Consider the following 27,893-nt stretch of genomic DNA (forward strand, 5'->3'; position numbering starts at 1 on the left):
TGCTTGACTTTTAGTAAGGGGGATTTCAAAGTGCTAACCTGACCTAAAGCTTGCGTGCATGTGCGCATGAACGTGCGCAGCCGCCAAGCCCCAGTATACACCAACCTGGCTTAGACACCGCTGGAAACTTTCTTTCCGTAGACGCACTTATGCTGGTTTGTCTTTAGATGTTTGGCTCTGTGTTTTATCTTTATAGCTGTGCTCTGCGAGTAGGCAGTGCCCTGGAGCGTGCAATGCCCTGCATGGCACCCTGCTGGCACACCTCTCCAAGGGTTTTTTGCATCACACACGAGCTGTCGAGTTTAAAAAGAACGCAGTGCCACACATTCCGACGAGTGTGTCAAGTAACAGGACTTGTTGCTGTGTTTCCCACGAGTCACACCCCCCTCAGTGGAGGGGTGTCTGTATCAAGTGTCTTAGCTCACAGATCACACACTGAACCCGCAGGGAACTGGGACATTTCTGCTTCTCTCCGTATTGGGGATGGTTTCTTTTTCTAAATGGGACCAGGCTTAGTATTTTTACACTTTCATATTGTTGGCACTGGAAAGTTGAATTGCTGACAGCTATTCCATGCCTTCCCGATGTCAGAATGTGCCCTGTACAAATGATGGAAATATACTTACACACACACATATATATATATACACAAGTCAAGTCAAAACTGGTGTATCCTATCTTTCAACAAAGGTCCTACTATCATTTTTTCACATTGACCTTTCATTGTGTGGCAGACATACTTCTATATACTTTTTAAGAAACATTAGCTTTAAACACAATAAACTGGATTTGCATCTATTTATTGTGCATCACGCACGACAGTCCTGCACGGACTCCGACATGTAAAACCTCGGGCCCCAGAGACTACGTGCACTGCACCGCTTGTGTTTTTTTCCTTCCCCCGTCATCAGCATCTTTGATGTTTCCTGTTCTCAGCTTACTTCATCCCGCAGCCCTGCCCAGCACCGATCTGTCAGGCTAAGAGGTCACATAACATTATGGATGTTGTGTGTTTCGAAATATCCCTGGTTAAATAGCTGCTGTCTGAGTTGGAAAGCTAATGGGTGGAAATAACACACTGATATAACTGCTCCAAATTCTAAAACCTGCATAGGTGCAGGTAGTGATGAAAAACGTTCTGAAACTTGCCTAAGCATTTTGCTTCGCATTTTTAATTTGAGGCAGTGGTGCTAAAAGCAAGATACTCTGGAAAAAACATTCCCATGTATACTTACACAGACACATGCATGTGAGAAGCATCGTGCCAGCTAAATGAGTACTGTATCTGTGCTCTACTTAAGTGAAACTTTGAATACAGTGCGTGAGCTCCCAATAAATACTGCACACGCCATTCTAATGCATTTTTAAAAAAGAGATCACCTTTTTCTAGTGTGAAAGGTTGGAAAGGAATGAAAATGAGAAGTGAAGGGTTTCGGAGTTATAACGTGTGATGCGAGCACAGGCATCTTTGCTGTTTTAGTTACTTAAAGGTTCATTCCTTCAGAGGAGTGCCGGTCTCCTCGTCCTTCGTTGCTTGGTATTGGATGCCTCACCACTTTCCTCCTCGAGGGCCCGGAATAGAGCTGAGTGGGCTTGTGTACTGGGCCTCCTCTAGGTGCTTCATGAAGGGGTGATGCGCAAGGCTGCCTGGGTTGTGGTCTTAGGACAGAGGGGTTGTGTGTTTGCTGGTTTTTTCACTGATTTGTCTACCTAGGAACAGTCAAGATGTATGCATTCTTTAAGGTACAGTCCTTCTACTGTTACTTACACACACTCACCCAGCACCATTTCCATGCACAAAAACTATTCATTCTTTCTTTCACACCATGTGTGTAGTGATTGTATAGCTCTTCAATACCTGGCGGAACAGCACGCGGGATAATGTGGTGCACCACTAAACTCTTGTTAGGTCCCAAAAGCGAGACCTATTGGCTATGCCAATGCGTGTTATTATTTGTGTCTAAAGAAAGCGGAAGCCCAGTCTTATATATTCAGCATAATAAAGTGCTCACACAGGCTCCATCTAACAAAACTCCCATTAGCTATTTGCGAAGGAAACTAATGCATACATTGTTACATTCACTTACCTCGGCAAAAATTAAGAACGTGGGAGATGTACACTCTCTCCTCTCTGCCCAATTGGTTTTGTCCCGTTGACACACACACAAGCACGAACAATAGAAAGAGACTTCCCCGAGCAAAAGAGGGCAGGGGTGGGGGGGTGCTTGGGGAAAAACTATCAAACGAGATTCCTTTCTTTTCTCCCAGCGTCTGAAAAGAAAGTTATGGGAAGCTTCATAATTAGCAGAATCGTTACGGGGGAAAGGGGCACAGGTGCGCATCGTAAAGCCCGGCTCGTTTTAAGCTCGAGGGTCCAAGAGAACTTCGAGCTAAGACAGAGCCTGCCATTTGTCTCGAGCCTTCAGTGGCTCGCCCACCTCTACGTAATACAATACGCCACCGACCAAGCATTGACGCTTTAAACTTATCAGGATTGTCGCTCCGGAAGTTGTCAATGTAATTTGGGACGTAAGGGTGTTTACACCGGTTTCTTCTCTGAGTTCCTATTGGTTTGTAAATATCCCGGATACTGTGTTGCCCGTCCTTCCTATGAGCGTAGTGACGTCAAACGCAGCCCCCTTCGCTGAACTCCCTGAGAGCCGAAAACAATTTCCAAGATGGCCGAAGAGAGAAAGATAACAATGGCGGGCGGAGGCTGGGCGCAGGGTTGTAACCTCTGAGGACCGGAGGAGCCCAGGGCCCTGGGAGCCCAGGGGGCTCTGCGAGGTTCCATCCCTTGCGGCGGTCCTCCAGCCCTGGAAATCCTTTCCAGGCGCTCCCAGGAACTGTTAAAGGCCTTCTACGAGCAGAGGGATCTGTCCCAGGACGGCTGGGCCTGGAGTAGCAAGAAACGGAGGCGGGCCATATCACTGGCGGCAGTGCCAGGAGACCTCTTGAGTACAGCGCGATGTGTCCAGCTGGATCCTGAACGAAGGAGTTTAAGGGTATAATTGGTGACTCCGTTCCGCCAAAGTGGCATCAATCATTAGGACAGTTTTTACCCAAGACCGGGGATTCTGTGTGGCCAATTCTGGAGCGAAGAAACTGTACTGGTGGTTACCTTGGATATTGATTTGCGGTTGTGCTGTCTGGTCTTTCTACCCGAGACTGGGGATCTCTGAAGCCCAGTCCCGGGTTCTCGATGTACACCCCCCGGGGGTAGATACTTCTACCCTCCCATGGCGGAGTTCGCAGTGCCCCGGCACAGTGCGGTGATGGAACGCCTCCGTCGCCGGATCGAGCTCTGCCGCCGGCATCACGGCTCTTGTGAGAGCCGCTACGAGGCAGTTTCAGCCGAGCGGCTAGACTTAGAGCGACAACAGACTTACAGCTTGCACCAGCGCTGCCTCCAAGCAAAGGCAAAGCGAGCAGGCAAGCACCGGGCGCCATCCATCGCCTCCGGGGCTGGTGAACGGGGAGTGGCAGGGTCCGGTGGCGGTGATAACGGCACAGGAACAGATGGGGACCGGAGCAACAGCGCCGTCATAGCGGTAAGGACCCTGGTTGAGTAGTGGTAATATATGGCTTCTATAGATTGGCAATCAGGTGGCACCACGTTGCGGATATTTATAAGGAGGTGGAGACATTGCTAATTGGAAGTCATGGTACAAGAATAGGAGATCGGCGTGCAGAAGCCGTATCACCACAGTAAGGTTGCATTTCAGGCCATGGATGCAGGCATGAGGACAGGTGCACATAATATATAGAACGTTGACGTTAATGCTCGAGTGTGGCATTTTATAAATTGTCTACTTGTCGTTAGTATGCTTTATAACTCGTCTTGTCCTATTTTTATTTTAATAAACGTATGTCTCTTGGTTTCAGTGAGGTAGACAATTATGAAGGCATTCTTATATCAAATCTCTGATAACTGTCACAGTGACTATGCCATGACTCATTATATATTCGGATTGTTGCTAGGCTCTGATTTGGCCATCTTTCTGAAACCTACATGCTGGGACTAGATTATGCAGAAATTGGTAGTGTGCGATACCATGTGAGTCTGAGCATACTCTCGCATCATGTTCGCATATTTAACGATATTCACCAAATCCCCTCTGATCACTTCTCACATTAAAATAGTCCGAGTATTTACTCCTGACAAGGACAGGCGTTAGTTAGCCTTTTCCTTGGTAAGGAAAGGGTTCGGGGTGCGGGTAGGGAAAGAGAATTTGCAGTAGTTTATAATAAATTCACAAGTAGCAAATGTTTATGTGTGTGTGTGTGTGTGTGTGTATGTATGTATATATATATATATATATATATATATATATGTATATATATATATATATATATATATATATATATTGTACATGTGTTTTCATGGAAAAAAATATTCACACAAGGTTGTCAGTGGTGCGGTTAGAAGGTCTGTCCTGAAAGCTGAAAGAAGACTCTTGAAGGCGAGGTAAGTATGTGGAAGGCTTTATTAACTTTGAGATGCCTGCGGGAAGGACGTTTCTAATCCCAAGCCAGCCTGTAACCAGCTGACACACAGAGAACCCCCCCCCCCCCCCACAACAGTAAGTCGAGTGTGGAGCACTGTTCACAGTGCTCCACACTCCACGCACATTACAAGTAGTAGTTACAACAGTCTACATCTGCAAACCTATTTGAATTGTTAATTTGCACCAATGCAAGGGTATATAGGCTTAGTGTGGGGTACATAAATTACTTTCATTTTGTACATATCGATTATAAAAATGTGTTACGCTATTTAGCATTCTAGAAGCATTATAAGTAGCTTCAAAATGTTAATTGTTGCTACTGTGTACACATTTGTATACTGTAACTGCTGCCAGTATTGGAAGCTGTAATCATTGCATTTCTTTAGCATGCACTCTAATAAATGCTTTGCCTTAATGAACTATATATATGCAGCTTTGAACAACTTATTAGATCCATATCTTGCCTTAGTGGCAGACAATCTTTCACAGCTACACACTGTGGTATTGTAAACTGGCATCCCAAGGATTTGTGCTGTGAGAGGATAGACCCTCTTTTTCAGTGTGCTACAAAACACGAAAAATTGTTATTTTTGACTTAAACAATATGTTGTGGGCGCCAGGCTATACTAATACCACAATCCTTTCACGAACTTGGGAGGAGTGGTATTGCTGAAGTCGTTTTGGACATTGTGGAGATATTGGTATCTTTAGAAGTTCATAGAGCAGTAACAGGATGGCAGTTGGTGTGATCATTTTGGCCCTGTTACCAGCTGCAGTATAATAAGAAGATCGGCATGTCTTTTTTTTTTTTTAAATTAATGATCAAAGGAAAAAAAGATGTGACTGTAGATGTTTACCTATTCATCATAATAGTTTTAACTATTGTTGTTGCGAAGCTCCTGCCCAAACGATTGGGAGGTATTTTGTTAAGACAATTATGCAAAATGTGTATATTCTGACGAAAGAGGCGTGAAGGTTTTCGTGGGTGGTGTAAGAGGAAGCTGGCCCGAACAAGGAGCAAAAATAAGTGAAGCCAGGGAAAATGTATTTAGGTATTTTGTCGACTAGTGGCCACTTCAAAGCGGTTGTCACACTGCAAATATGCATCTTCGAGAGATGTGCCACAGTAGTTCCAATCGACCAATACTTGTACCGTCAAGAAAAGAGGAAAGCCAATAGTGCCTTTCAATCGTTTGTGCCTTCACCCTTGCAGAGAAATGTGTGTTAAGGTGAAACCATGCCGGTTTGGGCAGAGGGGAACCCTAAAGGTTTGAGTTGGTTACAAAATATTAGAGGTGATAATGTTACATTGAGGGCCTGTCAGCGAGATGGCAGTCAAGAGGTGTACTATTGGGAGAGCGGGGTGGTGCCATTTATATGCTCCGTGACTTCCTTACGCTCCTTTGCCTCATAAAAGCACTGAAGTGGCGCAGTTGGAGGGCAAACCCTCTCCAGGGTGCTGATGGCAATGTCCTGGCACTTTTACAGGTTGGTTGTTGGGGGAAGAATATGTCGTTATTGCAATATTGAGAGTACTCGTTGTTTCTTTTCTAACGAACTGCGGAGGTAATCCAGTCTTCAGCACACCTGCAATGGGCGTTATGAATAGGTGACGAAGCAAACTATTGGTATAAAGAGGGAGTTAGGTTTTAGTTTTTCGTTCATCTCAGCTTCACGGAAGAGGGATTTCAAGCAGTAGTGCAGATTACACTCGTTTTTTTCCCCATCGGAGTTTTTATATTTAAGTTGGGGACTTTATTTTTTTATTTTTATATACTGTATACAATCGTTAATACTGTTGTGGGGTAGACCACAATTGGCATAGATCCTTAGTACATTGTTATAAATGTGATTGCCCTCTTGCTGGTTAGATTTTAATAGAGAAGGAAATGTAAGGAGTAAAGGATAGAAAGTTAGGAAAAGAGGGGTGTAGTAATTCATATCGTAAGTAGAGTTCATTCTGGAAGCTTCAGAGCCGGTGCTAAGGACACACATTCTGGTTTTGATTCTGTGACTGCCGGGTCCTTCTAGTTGGAATGACCTGACCAGTTCCATGGTTTTGCCTCACCAGAGAACATGATTCTCTCCATTCAAGGGTTCTTGGGTTTTGCTTGCATATTCGTTTGATATTTCACCGCAAGAAGTGGTGAGTTGAGCCATCTTAGACAGCTGTTTGATTTCCCTTCTGTTCAGAAGAAGCCTTTTATTGACATTTTACATGCGTGGTTCGTATTTTCACATGTTGCACCATGAGACAGTGAATGCAGGATAGAATCTACAGCGGATATGCCTAGACCCTGATCCTTTGCTCCAAGAACTCCTGCTATATCTCAAAGATGAGGCCTAAGTAGGCCGAAAGCAGTCTAGGGTTGCCCATGTTCCTGTCTGAAGAGGACCTGACCTGGCAGTTTGGGCAGGACTAAGACAGATTTGCATAGTGGGTAAAAGACAACGGTCTGGAACGCATCCCCGTGTGATCGCCAGTGGCTTAACTGAATTCGACCATTTCTTTCATGACCTTGTTTCTTTAGTACTTCCAGTGGCATGCCAAAATTTGCAACCTCTGCTCTTATTTGACACCCATTGTTAAAAGTATTTGTGGCATGCTCAGATTCTCAACCAACACTTGGGGCACTCCCTAGCTTTACCATTCATAACTTAATCTCTCAACGCTTCGTCAGTGAGCAAAATATTTGTGTTGGCACTTCCCCATGCCATATCCATCTGACTTTTCTTGATTCCAGTTTCTCTGTTTAAAAAAAAAAATACTTTTACCACTGGATGTGCATGGGATGATGACTGGAGCAGTCCATCACCACAGGAAAGGCCAATGAGTGAATTACTGGTAACACTCAGTACCATCTCCATTTCCCATTATTTCTTCATCTTCTGTGTGTCTTTTGTTACTGTATGCATCTGAAACGGAGTTCTGTGTGTTTATTTAATGTAATGGGCACTTGTATGTCTTTTGGCTAGAGTGCAATGGTGTCTGCATGTTTGCTGGTCCATCTACGGGTTGCTGTAGGCTGGTGTGCACGTCTCTACGTGTTAATCTGTAAATGTCCTGGTCTGTTTTTGCATAGATATCCGTCGCTGTGTTGCTCTGTGCATGCATGCATAGGTATCTGTATGAGGGTTTCTATAAATATTTGCATCATGTGAGGTCAGTGTCAGTGTGTGCATGGATGTTGCTCTAGTCAGTAGCCACATTTATTAATGTGGATATTGCTTGCCCTAAACACGCATTTGAAGCAAACTTCCTTTGTTTCCGATTTGAATACAAAATTTCCTAGCTATCGTAAAGGAAAGTTTTGAATTCTACTAAGGACACGGAGGTGAGAATTACATAGTGCTTTATCAATGTTTAATCTCCCTCTTTCTGCGTGCGATGATAATCATGTCATCAGTATCCTACTCTTATTTAGAGGTATCAGTAACTGTGGAGACAAATACTGTATACAAAGGAGATAAGCATCTCATACACTAATAAGTCCAATACTTACATCACACAATCTTTTTAAGTACAAATCCTATAATTTATTCAACAATCCTAAACAGGTACACTAGTGTAACCAGGAATTCATTACTCGCCGGTAATGAAACCTCACACATCGGGCTCATTGTACAAACCCTAGAGTGGGAATACTGGTTTCTGATTAGTGGGTGGGAATGATCCCCACTTCTGTGTCCTAAATAGGGTTGAAAACGTTCCTTTTCGATAGCTAGGAGGCTTTGTATTCAATGTCGGGAGAAGAGGCGGGGATTGTAGTAGTTCAAAGCTTGCTCAATACCAATGCAGCTATGAAACCGAATGAAAAACATCATTAGTGCGGCTCTCCTTTGACAAAGTATGTCCCTTTTCAATTGAACTTTGGAGTCTTCATTGTAATTAATGGTATTTTGAGGATGCAGTGCTTCCTGACACATGCTCCGTATAGTGATGCTTTTACCTGCAGTCAGTTTTATGACCAGTTACTACTAGCTTTAAAAGAACCTCACTGAAATGCAGGGGAAAGCTTAACAATTGCAGCATCCTGGAAGACCGTTGTTGCCGTAGCTTATTGTGGCTACCATGTGAACGGTCTATAATGTCTACGTGACTCAAAGATTTAACTTTAATTTCATGTAAGATTTAATTGGTCCTGAGTTATTGGTATTTATCATATTCGGCAGTATAGTAAAAAAGAGGCCATTATTGTAAGATATTGGTGGTCTGCTTGGATGGGATGGTAGTCCATTTCATGACGTCATTGAGCGTTGGCTTCCTCTGTGCAGTTCTTCTAAATAAGCATCTGATTTGTTTCATGTTCTTTAATGCCAACAGTGGTCCTCTGCCCATTATATGTAAACAAGTGTTTTTTGAATGGTATAATATGTTATGTTATAATATTTATATAGCCCATTGCTGCCCCCTCATTGGGGTGTCCCAGCGCTGAAGTAGAACACTGAGTGGGGAAGCAGTGGGAGAAAAGCCAGGTCTTCACCAGCTTTCTGAAAGTCAGGTGATCGGTAATGCTACGGATATGGAGAGGGAGGGAGTTCCATAAGGTGGGGGCCAACCGCTTAAAAGATCGACCACCTGACCTGACCCTCCGTATTCGTGGGATTCTGGCAAGGAGCAGGTTGGCTGAGCGAACCGCTCGTATAGATACATAATAGGAGCATAGCTCACTCAGGATTCCTGTGCCGATGCCTGAGAGAATCTTATGGGTGATACATAGCGTTTTGAAGCAAACTCCTTGCTCAAGGGGTAGCCTATGTAGTCGGTGTAGGAGGTTGGAAACATAATAGTTTTTAGGGTGGGCAAAGATAGCGCGGGCTGCAGCGTTCTGAACACACAGCAATCTTTTGATCACAGATTTGTTGGAACCCAAAAGTAGCAACCCCGTCGGCTTGGGTGATCAGCCGACGGGGTTGAGAATAAAAAACAAGTATAGGCTTTAGACCTCGCAACAGTCTGAAACATTTCCCTGCCACGGATTTGGCATGCACATCAACATTGAGTTCTTTATCCATCATGATACCCAAGTTCTTCACCACAGATTTAGGTACGGGGGCATTCCAAGAGCTGAGATCACCATTCATTGATTGCCCTAGAGATGGGAGTCCCTGCCTACCAGAAGGATTTCGGATTTGGCTAAGTTTAGCTGCGGATAATTAGCGGTCATCCACTCCGAGATGGCTATTAAATCTTATCTGAATTTTGCCGCGTCCTGGCTTTGATTGTTGGAAAAGGTGATCACCAGCTGGGTGTCATCGGCATATGACACCAAGGAGATTCCACAGGCTTTGGCCATCAGCGCCAATGGTCTCACACACACATTCAATAAGGTAGGGTTCAGTTCTGACCCCTGGGGAACACCACAGCATAATGGGTGTGTGTGGGAGGAGAAAGGAGGGGCAGCTATTTGGAAAGTCCGACTGGTCAAGAAAGACGAGAACCAAGAAAGGTCTTTATTGTTGACCCCGTTCTCCTCCAGGCGATGGAGCAGGATTTCGTGGGAGACCGTGTCAAAGGCCGCACTTAGATCCAGCAGAACTAACGCTGTAGTTCTGCCGGCATCCGAGGCGGTCCGCAGCTGTTATATGACCGCCAGCAAAGCGGACTCTGTACTGTGCAGAGGAAGGAACACATTTGGGATGTGTCTAGTATTGAGTTTACTTCCAAGTAATGAGTTACAATCGAATTGACATGCGATTCCATGATTTTAGATCAGAACGGAAGCAGCGAGATCGGTCGGAAGTTTTCCGGCTTGGACACATCTAGTGTTGTTTTTTTCAGTAGGGGGACCACTTTGCAGTGTTTCCAAGTCTTGTGGGCCACCTCAGAGGATAGAGATAGATTAATTAACCCCAAGCACTCAGGCAGGAGACACTGTTGGGGATTTCTAAAAGCATCAGGTCTCATAGGGTCATCTAGAGACCATGATTTTACTTTGACAAACAGTGCTTCCATAGCTTTAGGAGAGATAGATGGGAGCGCGGCAAGAGAATAGGTCTCAGAGCCCGCGGTCATGTTCCCCCCTGTGCCGCTGGAGGTGTCTCCAGAAATAATTTGACCAACACTTTGCATTGTAGGCTAGAAGATATGAGCAGCAAAGGAAACCACTTTGAAATGACTGAGCCTGTGTGACTACACAACTTAGTGACCAAACAATATGTGGATAAGATATAAAGACACATCTACTAGTTGCCCTGGAATATGGATCAAAACTATATGCAGAACTGAAGCAGGAGAGATTTGTATTGAAAGAGAAAAAGCTGTTTGACATAATTATTAAAGCTAAACTTCACTCTTCAATTGTAATAATAGGAGTTTCGTCCAAACAGCCACTAAAAACAGGTTACAAAAAAAAAAACACGTACATAGAGAGATGGATGCAGCAAAAGAAACTGGTGAATTTATCAAGGACATTCTGTTGCATGATCTTCTTCCAACAAAGCCATTATTTGATGGAGCTGAAACCAAACTAGTGAAGCACAAACTTGTACAAGAGCTTGAAAACAAAACTTTCACCTGAAGAATTTCAATTCAAAATGGTCCCCTGATTGAAAACTGCTGTTGTTGTGGACTGTGTATCACAATTGCAAAAGGTCAAGATTTCATCCATGCAAAACGTCGGTGAGGTAGTTCAGATTGTTTACAGATCTCCAAGTCAGTGTGCAGCATGCAAGAACTGCACATTGTCTTTGACAGTTCTCTTAAACTATCTGTCAAAGAATGTACGAGAATCAGATGAATGTCTACAAGTGGAACAATTGACTTTTCCTGCATTGAAAATTTGACACCTATATCTGTGCAACTTGATAAATTCTGGTCATCAACATCAAACAAGATGAACTTGGAGATGTTAACTCGCTAAAACATTGCTGATGCTTTAGTGAACACTGAATTTCTTTTCCAATTATTGCATGTGGAATGATTGTCAATGAGGAATTTGTGCCTGCAGAGAGATGTTCTAAATGTAAGGGCCATATTTTTTAAGAACTTAACAGCAAATTGGAGGAAGAGGACCTTGGTGTGCGCCACATGTTGAGTGGGCTGTTCTAAATGGTTCCATTTGAGTCCTTACTGTCAAATGACAGACGGTTATTATTGTACTACTTAGATTTGTTACAAGGTTCATAAGTAAAGGTTTGTCAGAGTTATGGGTACGTTGTGGAACAGGCGAGAAAAGACAATCCCACTTCATATTCTGTACAAGTAACTTGACCCAGAGATGCCCAGTGTTCTTATCAAGGCACATATTCTTACGGGTGATGACACTATGAGCAAAATTGGACAACAGCTTGAAGCTTTTACTGCTGAACGGTGACGTTTCTAAAAGGATTTGGTGAGACGGAAGAAGAATGTGACTTTAAAGATGTAGAAAAACACCTTGTGCATGTGTGAAAAACGAGTTTTGACTGTCACATATTTGACAGTCTTCAATACGGTGAGTTCAAGAAATCAGTCCCGCTACATGACATTCCACCGACGTCCTATTTTGTGCGTGGATACATTAAAAGTGTTCTACTTGATCAGAAGATGTGTACATGTTTTAGATGCATATGTAGATAAAGATCCGTGTGAATTTGGTTGGGAAGATTTTGATGGGGTGCTAAAACCCAACACATTTCTAAAGCCTCTACCCACAGAACTTGCATGTACTTGCAAAACGTGCTACAAAAAGATGTCCCTTTCTATATGCTCTTCTCAAATGTTCAATATTCTGCAAATGAACCACAAGTGATTGCAGAAACAAATAAAGTGAACTATGAGACTGTGTCTAAACTAGGAGTGATTAACATTATTTTTTCATATTCAGAGCATAAACATTGTTTGGTGTATACTTAAAAGATTTAAAAAAAAACATGATTTGTTTCATTTCTATATATCTCTTCTTCCTCTATTATAGCGATTTTGGAAAATGTCGGAAGGGTTGCTCTGAGGACTTATTTTCTGTCTCTAAGACTACTTGTCACCAAAATGAAGTATGTAGGTCTCATGGTTCCTAAAATATGGCATCACTGCAACACATCTGCCATTTTTACAATTGTCGTCTAGAAAAATTCGTCTCGAATCAGCAATGTCTACCCAAGCTAAATTATTTCTTAATGATCCAAAAACACAAATAAAAAATGTAAATCTATGAACATCAATTTTTTTTACGGAGGTATATCAGGGGGCCAGGACCATTTAGTTGTAAACGGGTTTCCCATATGCCCTGCCTCTTTCCACACTTACTGCTGAATAATTTGGTTGACTAGCTGCTATTTGCATACACCGCCCCCCCCCCCCCTTAGCCACACACATTTAACACACAACAGGGAGAAGCGGTCTTTTATGTTTTATGGCCAACATACAGTAATACAGGTGCCATGGCCCATCATGTGACCTGCTGCAAGCCTGTGATCCATGGCCTGGAGGGGTGCTTTCCTTGTAAGGTCTTGCCTAGGCTGCACATGCGCTGTCTCTTTGAGACATGCTGCATCTAGAATATGGGCTTTAAGCCCCACCCATCTTTGTAATTGGCTCCTTTTACAGTCTTTCTGTAATGGCTGCTTTTCTTTGGGTAATATGCTCAGTAGTCCCTCCTTCTCTACTGTTGTAACCTCCCATGAAGACTGCACCTGTTAAATGTGCTCTTACTCTTTATGTATTTTATTACTTAACAAGCACTTTTAATGAAATTATTATTGTTGTTGCTTGGTTAGGCTCAGGAACTTGCTCATGCCTGCTCCTTCTCTTGCTCTCTTCCCCCTGCTCTGTCGTGCTCCCCTGATCCTGCCGCCCGCTCAGTCTCTTCTGCTGTCCCCTCCTCCTTGCTTTTTATTTGAAAGCGGAGTGCCTTTTAATGACATGCACTCGCACGTTAGATAAGAAAAAAAAACAGAGTGCACCAAGCTCGCTGCAGTATTCAGACCTAGATAGGCTTTTTGATTATCATGCAGTAAGATTACTGCAATTAGTTTCAGTTTAGGAGAAGAGTTAGCTGTGTTCTTTCGGAGTCACCACAATTATTTTTTAGTTCTGCTTGCTTTTTAACGGCACACACTCGCATGGAGGAAACGGGATTACCACTTCAGCCTCCAAATCGCCCTGCCAGCAGCGTTGCCAGAAGGGGCTATTTCCCGCTCAAATGGGCAATGTTTTTCCCATTTGTGCAGGAAAAAAACTCACCTGGTGAGTGGCAGATTTTTGTGCTGGGTTGTGCCCCAAGTGCACCTTTTTACCAGATGAGGCGGCACCTCCTCGATGTCTCTGGGTGCACCGCAGTGACATGAAAGCCCGGGTCACACCTGGTCCATGGCTGCACAGCTCTGTAAGCCGTTGTCACCCACGTTTTTGTGCCCTTCGCTTTCCTGCTCTTGTCCATCCTCCAGCATGCACCGACTGCTGAGTCTGCACCAGCCACATGCCTATGGGATTTCCACCGTGCCTGATTCACTATTGTTGGAGTATTATTTAAATACCATGTGTGTGTTTTGTTTCAAAAACTGTATAAAAGATTGTTCATGAAATACAAATTTAATGTGTGTTCGACTGCTTCTCATTTTGACATCACGCCCAGGGTGTTGGCACCTTTTGTCCTCCAGTGCAAGCACTGCCTGTCAATGGAGCATTAGGGATGCGACTGAGTCTGTATCATTCTGCACCCCAGCACAGTTGCATGTGGTCTGTTCGCACAACTCTGCCAACCACCGGCCCCTCTGTTTATACTGTGTGTTCCCTGGTGCCTCTTAGCCTCACTCATTGCATTATTCAATGCATACTAGATGGTACCCCTACCATCTTATGTAGAGGCATTCACCCTGTGCCATATATACGCACTGCACTCTCCGGTATTGCTCCCATTCTCTTTGAACCTTCTTTCTCCAAGGGTAGTAGCAAGCAGGGGTGTCTCAGAGCTTAGCTACTAGCATTCTTCCATACATACTAAAAGGTACACTAGCTTTGTGTGATTTCATTTAGAACATGCACCATAAGTAGTATAAACACGCAGACATAAGGCTCAACAGAATAAGAGCTAAACTGCGTCACCTGCCGTGCATACAATACAATACAGTTAATCTCAAAACTCAATCTTAGTTCACCACTTCCAAAGTCAGCTGCTTTACCTGTTACGTTACTCCACTGCAAACAAGAAACATCATTTACAATGCTAAGATTTCTAACTTTGACAAATGCGAGACCGATTGCATTGCAAATGCTTGTTTTTTTCTGTCATTGGGTTGCTCCAGGAAGAGATACCAGGATTCTTAAAAGGATGCAAGTAATTTTGTCAGTGGTGTGGTCGCCAGCAATGGCTCGTACTGGTAGCACCGTGCCTATATTTGTATTTTACAATGGATGCATAGATCTGTTTTCCAAAATGTTTTGGGTTGTACGGCCTCAATTTGGCCTTTGGAATATGACATTTCTTCTGTCCCGGAGATTCTGGGTTGTGGATTGCGGGTTGTGCATTTCGTGGTGCCAGTGATTCTGAATTGTGCCTGTGGATCAAGTCTGGGTTGCGTAGCAGTTTATGGGAATGGTAGGCAGTGGTTATTGTGATTCTTTAACTGTTATTGGGTGGCACCTCTTTACGATCTTGTTAGAAATATAGTCTTAAGCCTGTGTTCCCCTCTCTCGTTTGCTGTTATCCCACCCCGTCATGTTTCAGCAGCCCAAAGTTTCCACACTCCTTCTGCTTCTCCGGATTCTCTCTCTGCACAGTGTTTGCAGCCTCATCATACCGGTCAAATGCAGCTTTTGCTGTTCAAGCGGGTTAGTCTAATCTTTGCCTACGATAAAGACAGCTGCTGCTCCTTTCTGTCTGGTGCCTCTCAGCTTAGTATCATTGTCTCATGCCAGTAGGCGCAGTTCACATGGCGCATCTACTTTAAACATTCCTTTTTCTTTATTCACATTGCTACGAAGATGGATTGCTTTCAGTTTTGCCATGGCTTGCGGCTAAAGGGCATTAGTTGGGATGGGTGTCTGCTGTGCACTGGGGGGAAAAGCAGACTTTCGTGGCAGGTGGAACTGGCCATGAAAATGCCACAGCAGCTTGAGTGTGCATGTCCGTGCACTTTCAAGCCTTCGGTGCAGATCTTCTGCCCTTTAGTACTGCTCATAGTACTACCTGAAACGCTGCTGCCACATCCAGGGCCTTGCATGATTTTGGGATTATTCGATAGCTGTGTTCAGCTTCCAGTGTCTCAAATAAAAAAATATAATCAGTTATTGTTATAACCATAAAAGAGCACAACAGACTTACATTTAAAATGCATATAGCAACAATTATCGTCACAGGGTATGATTAAAACACACAGAAATGCAGTTCATGATATACATACAGATTTGTTAGTTAGAAAACGTATTAAAATCCATGTAAAAATAAATGACTTTCAACTTGTATCAGTCTTATTCAATTTATCGAACAGTCACCCTGCAGCAATAAACACCATGTAGGCTGTTTAATGCCCGCACTTAAATGGCAGGCTAATGCCCCAGGAGACACCCACACATATCGTGTAGGTGCACCTTTTTGATTTAAAAAGAAAATACATAATTCATGACATAATATCACTCATTTTAAAACACGCAAAGGGATAATATGGAGTAATTCATAATAGTTTTTCGAGAAGATCTGTGAACAAAGTGCTCGCATGCCAATTTTCATACCGTTTGATTTAGTGGATGCTTATTACAGTCCTTATTACACTGTTAAAAAGACCAAAGTGAAAAGCATAAAACCTAATAAAATAACAATTTATTACACATGTTAATCATTTTCTCACTAAATGGCAGCCGTACCACTGGAAAGCTGAAATTGTGAATAGCCTGGCAAATTTCTTGTTTGCAAGAGCTGTAAATAATACAGGGCCGGTCTGCATTTCCTTATATTCAATGTTTTTAAAAGTGGGATGATGACATTTCTCTGTGGCCCTGAATAGAGCTGGCAAAAATATAAAAAGTGCACCATATTTTGCTTTGACTCGGAGTCACATGGGCATAAATGGAGCTCCGCATCACAGTACGCCTTACGGGGGTAAGACACCAAAAAATGGACTATACTAAACCTAAATCTAACCAAGTGAAATTTTGCCCTTTGACTTAAAGGGAAGAGTAGATAAGGTTCAATGTTCTCAGTACAGACCAGTGGCAGATTCTCCTGGACCTTCTTTTTGCCCCGCTCTGTGCTCATTTTCTAATTTTAACATGTGTAATAGAGCCATTTTCAGCTGCTGTTTGGATATGGTTGCTATTATATCTGGGGCGCTGAAACATTCCCCTCCAACCATTCGTTCTAGTAACGTCTTGACATGCCATAGCCAGGGAATCTCCTGTGTGCGTTCTGAACTAAGGCAGTCTAATATTATTGCGCGGTTGAGTGCGGACTCCTCTTTAACCTACACAGAGTACTACAACATTATCGGTGCAATCTATGTGCATTGCGTTAACGGAGTTAAGCCTAGCTCCCTATGACATAAGATAGATGGTATGTGTAATAGAAGGGGGTTCCCCAGGGTGATACAGGATGTAGGCAGGACGGAAGGGGATCAAAGCAAAAAATAGAGAACACCCTGCCTAGATGAATATCCAATGGTCCTCCAAGGGATCCAGTTCTGTTAAGGAAGGGGCAACATTACCAGGTATCGGAGCCAAGAATTCGAATCATATTTTCTATGAAAAATATATATTTTTAATGATTTTTGAACACATGTTTATAAAAAGACAATCATACATTAAATATTTAGAAATTTATAAAAAACAATCAATTTAATAATTCATATCAAATCAGGGAAAAGACATCATTATACAGTGCAATGTTCCAAACACTCCGGGGCACTTAGGGGGGTTCAACAAACACTCACACCTTCAAAGGGATCATACAGACTCATACATATTCAAACCGTTCAACAAGATGGATTTCACAAGGCCTGCAACAACTAGATGGACTCATGGTTGCATGGACCAGGGTGCAACAAAGAGGGGGCAAAAGAGATGGTATAACGTTGCCGTCCTGGGTGGTAGCGCCGACGCGCGTTTCGGTGTAAGGCACCTTCGTCAGGGCAAACGGATGTGGCCGGGGAGGGGAACACACAAGCTGTAATCCACGGGGCTTCAAAGGATTCAGATTTAGGAGGATCCGTATTTTTCACATGTGGTAAACAGGAAAAATCCTATTCAGTAGGGGGAAGGTTCTGTTTCTTTTCCTTCTGATCACAGTAGGGGATGCGCAAAGATATAGTTCCTTCCCCAGGAGTTCAGGTTAGCTATAACAGCGGATCAATGGTCGCACTCAAACACTCATGGCTCTTGATAAGTGCAGGCCACGTCTAGTTTTTACACAGAGGTACGGACAAATGGTTTATGATTATTTCTTCCTTCCAGGCGGTGTCACCAAGGTACATCCCTGATAAATACGGGGATGTAATGGTCACGTCTGGATGGCACCCGGAAGCTCGAGGGTCGGACCTTTTAATTAAAGCACCTGCTCGCTTGCGAGACTGATAAAGAAGGGGGTAGATTCCTGATTAAGGGATAGGTCAGAGCGTTTCCAGACAGCAGGGGCTTCAGTCCATATCCATATCCATTTCGTCCCAGGGCGACCTGCAGTCTACGGGTCGTGCATGTAGTCATTAAATCTGCTTAAAAGTAATTGCAAACCCAACCCCATCCTGGCCATCAAAACAGTCATCGGCATAAAGTAATGCTGGTAAATATGTGGACCACACCCTCGGGACATCCACCTGCCCTTGACTAAGATAATGCTCCAAGTCGTTGATATATAGGCAGAATAAAAACTGGGCTAATACGCACCCTTGTCGAACCCCACAGTTCATTTTTATGGGGGCGGAACATTCCCCATCTGCTCCATGCCTTACTCTGCCAGTTAAATCTTGGTGCATTTGTGCTAAGAAATGGACTGGCGGTGGATCTAGGCCCATGGCTAACTTTTTTTCCCAGAGTCTCCCTCTGTCAACCCAATCAAAAGCTGAGATCCATCAACCCCCGGTAGAGTGATCCTTTCTTTACTAGCGTGTATTTACTTATGAGCAAGTGTAAATTAAGACGCTGCTCAACCGTTCCTAGGCCTCTCCTGAGGCCATATTGTATGTCGGAAAGCTTCCCCCTCTCCATTACCCAAGTTTCCAAATGGCTTAGGTAGACCTTGCCCATTATTTTACAAGTGCAGTCGATTAGCGAGATCGTCTGGTAGCACTTAGGGTCCGCCCTGTATTTTTTCTTAAAAATCGGTACTATTGTCAAGTTGGCCGAAGACTTGGGTGGGCCAACGTGGGCTATACACTTCAAAATATTAGTACGGAGTGGGACAGAGAGATCAAGATTCACCAGAAAAAGGTCAGCTGGAACTCCATCCGGACCCAATGCCTTGTTGGTGACAATCTGACCTAAAGCTTTTCTAACTTCTTCATGAGTTGGGGTTGCCATGCACCCCACACATACATTCGTACAGGAAGTCACAGCCACCATGGATCCAAAGGGTGCCTCCACGCTTCTATAAATAGTAGAAAAGTGCTTTACGCATTTCTCTGGCGGAGTCACGGCATCATTGCCGCTGTTATGAGTCTCCTGGAATAAGGGAGCATTAACAGTCTCCCAGAAGAGTCTCTAGAGTCTTTCTTAGCACTGGCTTCATGATGTTTCTCCCAAACCTCCCATCTAATGATCACTTTTCGTCTGTCGCATGCTTGTTTGTAAAGAGGTCAACAACTGCAGACTAGCATTTTGTCCTTTGGTGTTTGTTTCAGGTTTGGTATAAGGTTGGTATGTGTCAGAGTAAAGTTATTGTCGAACCATTTGAAGCCTCTCCGTGTTAATAATTTCCCACCCCCTTGAAGAGCAACGTTAATGGTCCTAATTATATCCGCAAAACCTGGTAGCATACGCTTTGGATTGATGGTAATTTTCAAACATTCCTCTATGTGAGACTTATTTGTGAGCATTATCTGAGCCAGGATAGCGTCTGGGTTTATGGTTGACCATTTGTGTAATATGCCCTTGTTTTTATGATGATTTATGGGGTGTAGTTTTGGCATCTCATGTAACCAGAAGCGAGAGGGAGAGATGATCACTTAAACACTCTAAAATTGAGAATCTGACTGACTGCGGTTTAAAATAATCAGAAATGGCAATGAAGTCAATGAGGCTACCATTACCTCGCCCTATTTATGTAATCTGATTTAATATGTGGTCATTAAGAAAATCAATTGTTAAAATACACGAATATTTTGGCAGTATAGTACTAAAAATGTACCCACAGGGATTGTGCCCAAAATGACACCCTATGTCTGAACCTTCTGACCCCAGGCTACAAGCACTTGTCAGAGATAGGGGACATAATTTACATTTGAAATCTCCTCCCCAAAGTATAATCTATATCTGTCTTTCTGTTTTGAACATGTGCTTTTAAAGAAATGTCCAACTCCTCCGCAATTCTGGTGTTTGTGTGCACAAAATTATTGTGATAAAAATTTACAATCACCAGTATAACATTTGGCTCAAGTGCAATATTAATGAATTGAAGGTGGGGACTACAAAGGACTGTCTTGGAAACCTTATTTCTAAAAGAGGTTGCTATTAATGTTTGTAGGCCCCCTTTATGATGCCCTCCCACGGACTGACCAGCCGCTATGTGAAAAGAAACTTAGCCATCTATATTGGTGGTTTCTCTGGCCCAGGTTTCTTGCAAACAGATAATGATATAACGCTTTATAAGCTCAAGCCAATCGTTATTCTGTACTTAACTGGAAAGGCCAGCCCCATTCCAAGACATACAAACAATGATTTAAGGATCCGTTTTAATGGATGCCTTGTGCCCGCCTATATCATTTCTATCATTAATGGTACCAGTAGGAGCGAGGGGTATATTCTGTAAGGTTGTATTCAAAGGGTTCGCATGCCCTGTACAAATATTATTTGAACCTATGTTAACAATAGGTCCTGAGCTGTTCTTATGTACATACTTTAAATACTCATTAGTCTCTGAATGAGCATTGACACCTCAGCCTGTTATCTGAGCTAATATACTTCCAGTCAATACTTTTGAACATAGGGGTGACTTTTCTGTTTTTTGTGGAGAAGCGTGGCTCAGTGGTTAGAGGCGGCAGACCCGGAAGCTGAGATCGACCGTGGACCAGGGTTCGATTCCCCACCTCGGCGGGTCTCGGGCTCAAAAATTCCACAGACTCGACAATTCTCACTCCGGTGCCTACTCGAATCACGGGGTCACACTCTGCAACTCTGGGCAATAGCTTGCTTAATCTCCACTACGGCCCCTCGCGGCGGGATGCCTGGCTTTCACCTTGTGGACACCCATCCTGTGGCAGGAATCTAGTAATTGAAGCTGTCAAAGGGCACTCTTTTACAACCAACATAACAGATTTTCTTTGCCCATTTTTTAGCTCAAGCCTAGCGGCGCGCGTGCGCTGCAAGGCTTCTTGTGTTACTCTGTTTGAGTCTGACTCCTCCCACACATCGGATTGGCTTTTGTGTTTGTCTTTCAATAATGATAGCACGCAAATGGCTAAAGGCGGGGGCATGTCCCACCTCTTTTGTAATGTTCACTCCCACTGCGTTTTGGTCTCTGGAGCGAGCAGCAGCGCGGAGGGTGGCAGCTGCATTCCTCGTGGGTCAGGTTACTATTTACACACAACTTCTAGCAGGGCATGCCCGAGGCGCTGTGTCTTATCTCATTATGGCGGCCACACGGCTCGCAGGGTGACTTACTTTTGCAAAACCTGTTGCAGGCAGGACATGCTCAGTGAGACACCGCACTTCCAGCACGGCATGCCAGAGGCGCTTTATCTTTCATTATGACGGCTCGCAGGGTGACTTACTTTTTCAATACCTGTTGCAAGCAGGACACACTCAGTGAAAGACACCACTTCCAGCACGGCATGCCAGAGGCGCATTATCTTTCATTATGATCCGCCAGGGTCATAGCTCGGGTTGATTGTCTCTAAAGATAGGCATTTATGGTATTTACTAACAAAGGCCCGGGTTACAGGGGATTCTTTCTCTGTTATGCTTTGGGGGTCCCATTGTTTCTGCAAGCACCCCCCTGTCACAAAGGGTAATTGCTGGGATTCTGTGGGAGTGCTGTAAACACATGGTCTCGATGGATGAGCTGAAAATGCCCACTAGGTCTAAGAAATGTTATGCTTCGAGTCGGTGTTCGACTTCTTGGGCCTGCTTTCTGCTGTGGTGGCACCAGGCAGCTTTTCTTTGAAATTAAGCGAAAGGACGCAGCATGATAGTGGCTGGACACTGGTCCATATGCTCTGCCATCTTAGCATGTGTAGCTCCTAGAAACACACAATGCAGCTGCTTAGCTTTTTTTGTTATTTTTAAACAAAATGCAACGCATTGTGAAAAACTACAAGTAAAGCACGTTTCCGCCCCCCCCCCCCCAGGTTTTGGCAAGAATCATCAAAATTCTAGAGTTACTTTCCTTGAGGGTGACAGCACAGTGCAAAGAGATAATTGGCAGCTTTAATAGGACATGGTCGCTGCCCCTGAAAAATTTGTGAATTGAAATATGTTCACATTTTGTAGGGCGGCGCTCACAGCAATGAAGCTCTATTTGTTTTCGCACTTTATGTGGGGCGTTTTCAGAGCTAACGAATAACACAACAGTAGCAGGTTGCGGAGCCAATCGGCGGCACAGTAAGCATGCTGCAGTACAGCAGCGACAGCACGCATGTTGCTGAGCTGCCCTAGTTACGCGGTAATGACCAACGGCACAGGTTTGGTAGACATTATATGGATGGTAATCAGCACTGCAGTCTTATGGGCCACAAAGCTCACCGCCAGCACAGACCCCCAGCACATCATGCATGCTATGGGGTGATTAATAGTATAGCAGTAGCGAGTGGGAAGAACAGCACAGCTGCATAATGCAGGTCCTATTCCTGTTTCTCTAATATTGGGCATTGTTGCCCAGGTCAGTAACCTTGCAGCTCTGCCAGCAGAGGTGTGCATGAAACGGCAACACGCAAACCCTGCCCGTGGAGGAATGGCAGAGTAAAGAATTGTGCCTGGCTGGCACACCTTGTGCGGTTTATCATTCACCATGTGTGTAGCTATGAGAGGACTCTGGTAAGGCCTGCCCTCTCTGTACCCCCTTGCAGGGCATTGGTGCGAATGCCTAGTCAACTCTGGCCACACGAAAGCCACGTGCTTTCAAGGGTCTGCCAGAACTAATTTTTGCGTGTAGGGTTCCTGTGTGACGTCATGTAGAGTTTGTTTCTTAGTCATGCTTGTCTGGGATCAAGGCATCCCATTTAGCATTACTAGCCAACTTTCCAACATATAGAAAGCTTCTGGCCTTGGATGAGGGAAAGGGTGATTCTAAACTTAAAATAGCCCTAAATCAAAAGAGAATACGAATTCTCATTAGAAAACCTCAGTCGGTTAATTGACACTTAGAGTTCACTGAAAGCAAACACTGCCTGTGCCTCCAAAACTAACCAGACAGAAGTGCTACCCACTTCCAATCCAAGAATTGACCCCCATAACTAAGGCTAAGCTGCACTGCTGCCTCAAAATCATCACCAAAGCAGCAGAGGCCTCATACATTCTTTCTAAAACAGCTACACCAAAGTACTCACCAAAGCAGAAGTGATCCCAAAGACAGGTGAAAAATTCTAAATGCAGTACAAACCCTCATACACTCCATCAAGCAACACTATGCACCAAACATTGCCCAAAGCAGATGTGATCCCCAAAGACACACTAAGCCAATGAAAGCAGTATAGACCCAAAAATAGTCCATAAGACAAATCTGAGCATTTGCAACGCCACCCCATGTTTATTTTTCCACACTCGCTTTATTAAAAAACACTTTCACACGTTTTTTCTTTTCAGGGGCACTCTGAAAAGCATTATTTATTGTTGTGCATTAATTAATATTTTCAGAGTTTACAGTGCTGCTTCCGGTGGCATCCATGGTTTAGTCACACATTCCTTAAAATAGCGCCATTCTTTTAAATGCGGGTAATCCTATTAATACTATTCATTAACTTTCGAGGAATCATGTGTACGGCACCTTTCAGGCAAAGAGCTTTGGGCGAGCAGTACTTCTGTGGCACAGTTCACTGAATTCAGGCTCACTGAGTTTTAATGCCGTTCATTCAAGGGCATATCTAACAGCATGTATTGCTGTGTACATACCAGACGAGCTATACATGCAGTCATGATTTCCTTGTACATCAGACTAATGCCTTCGTTCATGGGAGTAGCTCATAAGAGACAAGGTTGCGGCTCTATTTGCTCAATTTTAGACCCAAGAGCCATTGCATAGTACCTTCCATTCACTGTTGTCCATCATGTACTGAACATGCTATGCTGGATTTTGTGGACAGAGCACTCCCTCCAACTGGACGTGTGTGGCACATTTGCCAAGCAGCAGTGCATTCTCTGCCTCTCACACCTTGCTTCCGTTTCATCATTCAATTACGGACTCTGTAAGTGGGATGGGATGTAAACGCCGGGCGTACTCTTTTCAGTAAACATACCATTCAGATCTAGAACTATTTAGCAGGATCAAGTCTTGGCTTTCACAATTTCCAGAGTTAGTCTTCTGCTACCTGTTTGAATAATGCAGTATGAAATGTCTGTCATGCTAAAAAGCAAAACAGGTGGCCTGCCTTGCCAAAGATATTATGTTTGTGGTCAAGGGGGAGCAGGAAAGGAACAATTTGAGCTATGTATGTATGCGCGTATTATTTTATATATCGAAATGTCTTTCTCCCCGACTACTATTATGTAATTGTCATAGCTAACAATTTCTTCAGTTGCACTTATCTGAAGGTCTTCATCATGACTGTTGCAACTGCGATGAAAATGTATTGTCGTCTCTGTATAGAATCACTACAATCACTGGTGTTAATGGGGAGGCATCCAGGTCAGAAGGGGGCACCTCAATGCATTTGCACTTTTTAATAATAGGGCCCTGCCTTTAAATATGAACACACATTAATTTTCTATCATTTTTACATTTGATAAAACCTTGGAAGTATTCAGTTCAGGATGTTCGATCTACAAAGCAGAATTCATAAATAGTTTAAACAGCAATATTGGTCATATGTATGTTGCACATGATGTGTCCCCAATTACTACCTAGTTGTCAATGCGGGGGGTCTCGTGAATGTTTCTAAGTTCATGTTAAGAAACCATTTCTTGTTTATAAACGCCACTGATTCCAGTGATATCTGCGCTGTCGAGCCAGACCATGAAAAGGAGCTGTTCTTACATATGCTGAACATCTGTTTAGTTTTAAATAATGACTTGAATGTCAAATAATTATTTGTAAGTGTTGTAGTGTCAAAGAAGATTTTTTTCCACAAATGCTACATTTTCAAAACGCTTAATTTCCAAAGTTAGGTTTATTGTTTGCACTAAAAGTAGCAGATCAGTTATTTTTGACCTCCATATGTTCAATGTGCAGTTTCCAATCTGGTTGGTCTTTGAGTTATCGTTTTTTTCTCCGAGTCTGCTTCTCTGGTCAGACCAACACCATGCTTAAAATTATTTGACAACAATTTTTAGGTAAGCCTAGGCATCGCTTGCAATGACTCTTTGAGACCTTTTGTATTCATTCTGTGGTATTACATTCCCCCCATTGTCTTTTTAGGTCGAAGCCTAGTGTAAGACTGCGCACTTGTGCAGTCTCGCTGGCGAGATTAAGTGTTATTATGGAGAGTTCACTAGCGGGCTTTAAGCCCCGCCCCTCTTTCCCATTGGCCGGCGTCACCATTCATGCTAAACGGTGGCCAGCCATTGGGAAAGAGGTGTTGATGACGTACACTTTTCTCTTTTTGAGACGGCCCACTTGGAGGGGCTCGTCTGACTTATTTTGGCGTAAAAGGCTTCTTATCTTTAAACATAAACCTTTTACGCCAAAACGAAGTCAGACGAGCCCCTCCAAGTGGGCCGTCTCAAAAAGAGAAAAGCAAAACGTCACCTCTGCATTGTTGTCAGCTGTCCAAGCAAGCCCACACAACTACTACCACAACATTTTTTATATTACCGGTGACTGGCAGATTAATTCGATAATATCAGTCTACTTTCCAGAGAGAAAAGTGAGTGAGGGCGGCATCCCGGGTCTCTGTCAGCAGACTGTCCCTGACGCGCACTTTGGCGCTGAGACTAAACTACCAGATACTGAGGAGGAGGGAGTGTGGGGGAGGGGGCTTGTACACCGGCCGCTCCAGGGTCGCAGGAGGTGCCCACCAGAGTAGCTGGTTGTCGTGAGCCCGCGCGGCTGTGAGGCTTCTGACTCTGTGTGCTCATGGGACACACACCGGGCTCTCAGCTCCGTCCCTTGCTCGCCTGCTCTTGCTCGCTCTTCCACCCTCTCATGCCTCCCGTGCTTTGGGATCTGGGAAGCTGCACTAGACCCCTGCCTTGTTAGTTATTGGCTGCTGTCTGAGGGGTAGCAAGGACCGTGGGAGAAGCCGCACTGCCGGCTGTCAGCGGAGAGGGGCTGCCCGCGCGACTGCAGCTGCACAGCCTCCGGTACAGTGCAGAGATTCCTGCTCTTCCCTTGCAGACCTTCCACCCTGCCGTTCCCGAGAGATGGTGGGCAGTGTATTCTGGTGTTCTTAGACGAATAAGGCGCGATGTATTGTAATACTGCGGCACAAGGCTAGAGCCTCAGGGCCACATTCCGAGGGTTAATGACACTGTTTCCCTTTTTCTCACAACAAAGCCACTGGCTGGCGGCGTGCGTCCGCCCTGCACACACCCACCCACTGCCTTCACCTGCCTGAATGCTGCCTGTCGGTAACTACGGCCGCCGCCTGCACTTTGCAACAATGGCTTGCCTGGGCGTATTGGTCTGCACTTTTCCGAAGTTGCAATTTAGGAGCGGTGGACTGTAAGCGTGATGGGTTTGCGGCGTCATGGCGGATCGCTTGTTTTAATAATCGCGATTACTTCCAAAGTAATGCATAAACACGAACTGACCCGATTCCGGCGGAAAGTACATTCCCCCTATTTGTATATATAAAACAAACTTCTCTGTTTTAAAATGTTGGTATGTGTAGGGGAAGGGGACTAGCCAGCGCTGAGGAGAGATGTTTTCTTCAGTGACCTTTCCTCATAAAAGAATGGGCTTCATTCTGGAGTGACCCCGCGCGGCATGAGACCACCTCACAAGAAGGCCTCAGGGACTGTGCCGATTTACAATCAGGCGACAAACAGAATCTCACACTTGTTGATTTAAGGAAGAGCCACTTGAGCACAGTGTGCGCCTGGGGAGGGTGCGAGATGGGGGAAGCAGGGCTACGGAGATCTCGTCTTCCTATACATATCATTCCTCTTGCGCGTGAAGCTCTGTTATCAGGAGGACAGGTTGGCAGGGATTGTCTCCCGTAGCGAGGGGAGGCGGAGGGCCCCCTCCCCCGTCGATCACATCCTTTTTTTTTTTTTCTTTTTTTTTTATTTTATTGTTTTTTCTTGCAAGGGAATACAGCAGTAGATAGTAACATAATTCCGACTGTATACATAATCAGAACAAAGACATTTGCAAATTTAAGCAAAGTAATTAAATCCATTCAGCAATGGGTGCCCAGATCTTCTCCCCCAGAGCTCTTCTTTTGGCCCCTCTTAGCTTATAAATAGCAGACTCTAAATTATACATAAAAAGTAACTTCTCACGCCATGTAAAGAAAGAAGGGGGATCTGAATTAATCCATTCCCTAGTAATGCATGCTCTGGCTACTGCCATACAGATAAATAAAAAGCACCTTATTGATTTAGTTCTTGAAATGTTGGATTCTAAGCCCAAAAGCACCAATTCGGCAGTTATTATAATATCACAGCTTAGAACAACCGACAAAAAGTTTTCAATTTGTTGAAAGAAATCCCGGAGTTTAGGGCATTGAAAAAACATATGGACATCGTTAGCTGCATGTAGCCCACACCGACTACAATTCGTTCCAGTGGTCGTACTCCACTTAACGACCTTACTGGGAGTGTAATACAGGTCATGAAAGCACATAAAATGCTGTGATTTCATCATCCCTGTGATTAAACAATCTGAAGCTAATTTAACAGAGCACAAAACATCAACCCCCGGCACCCCCAGTTTGTTTGCCCATTTCAGTTGGCACTGATCCATATCATCCCCACATTCTTGAACCAGACTTAAGTACAACGAGCCAATAGGAGCCTTTTTCTGTAACAGTTCAAACAAATGAATTCTAATCATTCTAGCTGACTTAATAGCCGAAGAGCTCTGTAAGAAACTACGAATCTGAAGAAATTTGAAAAAATCACTTCTTGCCAAGGAGAAGTTATTCTCTAATTCCTGAAATGAAGCCATTTCACCATTCATGAATAAGTCGCCCAATTATCGTAATCCTTTCTGCTCCCACTTGTGAGTA

The 27,893-nt window shown here is 44.0% G+C and overlaps 1 protein-coding gene across 1 annotated transcript in view; it reads left to right on the plus strand.

Moving 5' to 3' along the window:
- Positions 1-2,673: 2,673 nt before the first annotated feature.
- Positions 2,674-27,893, plus strand: part of MAML1 (mastermind like transcriptional coactivator 1) — a 227,396-nt gene continuing 202,176 nt past the window's right edge. Inside the window, exon 1 of the mRNA XM_078653531.1 lies at positions 2,674-3,551. Within this exon, the coding sequence (XP_078509657.1) occupies positions 3,240-3,551 (312 nt within the window). The 5' untranslated portion in view covers positions 2,674-3,239. The remainder of the gene's footprint in view (positions 3,552-27,893) is intronic.

The sequence above is a fragment of the Lissotriton helveticus genome, chromosome 7, assembly GCF_964261635.1.
Source record: "Lissotriton helveticus chromosome 7, aLisHel1.1, whole genome shotgun sequence".
Lineage (NCBI taxonomy): Eukaryota > Metazoa > Chordata > Amphibia > Caudata > Salamandridae > Lissotriton > Lissotriton helveticus.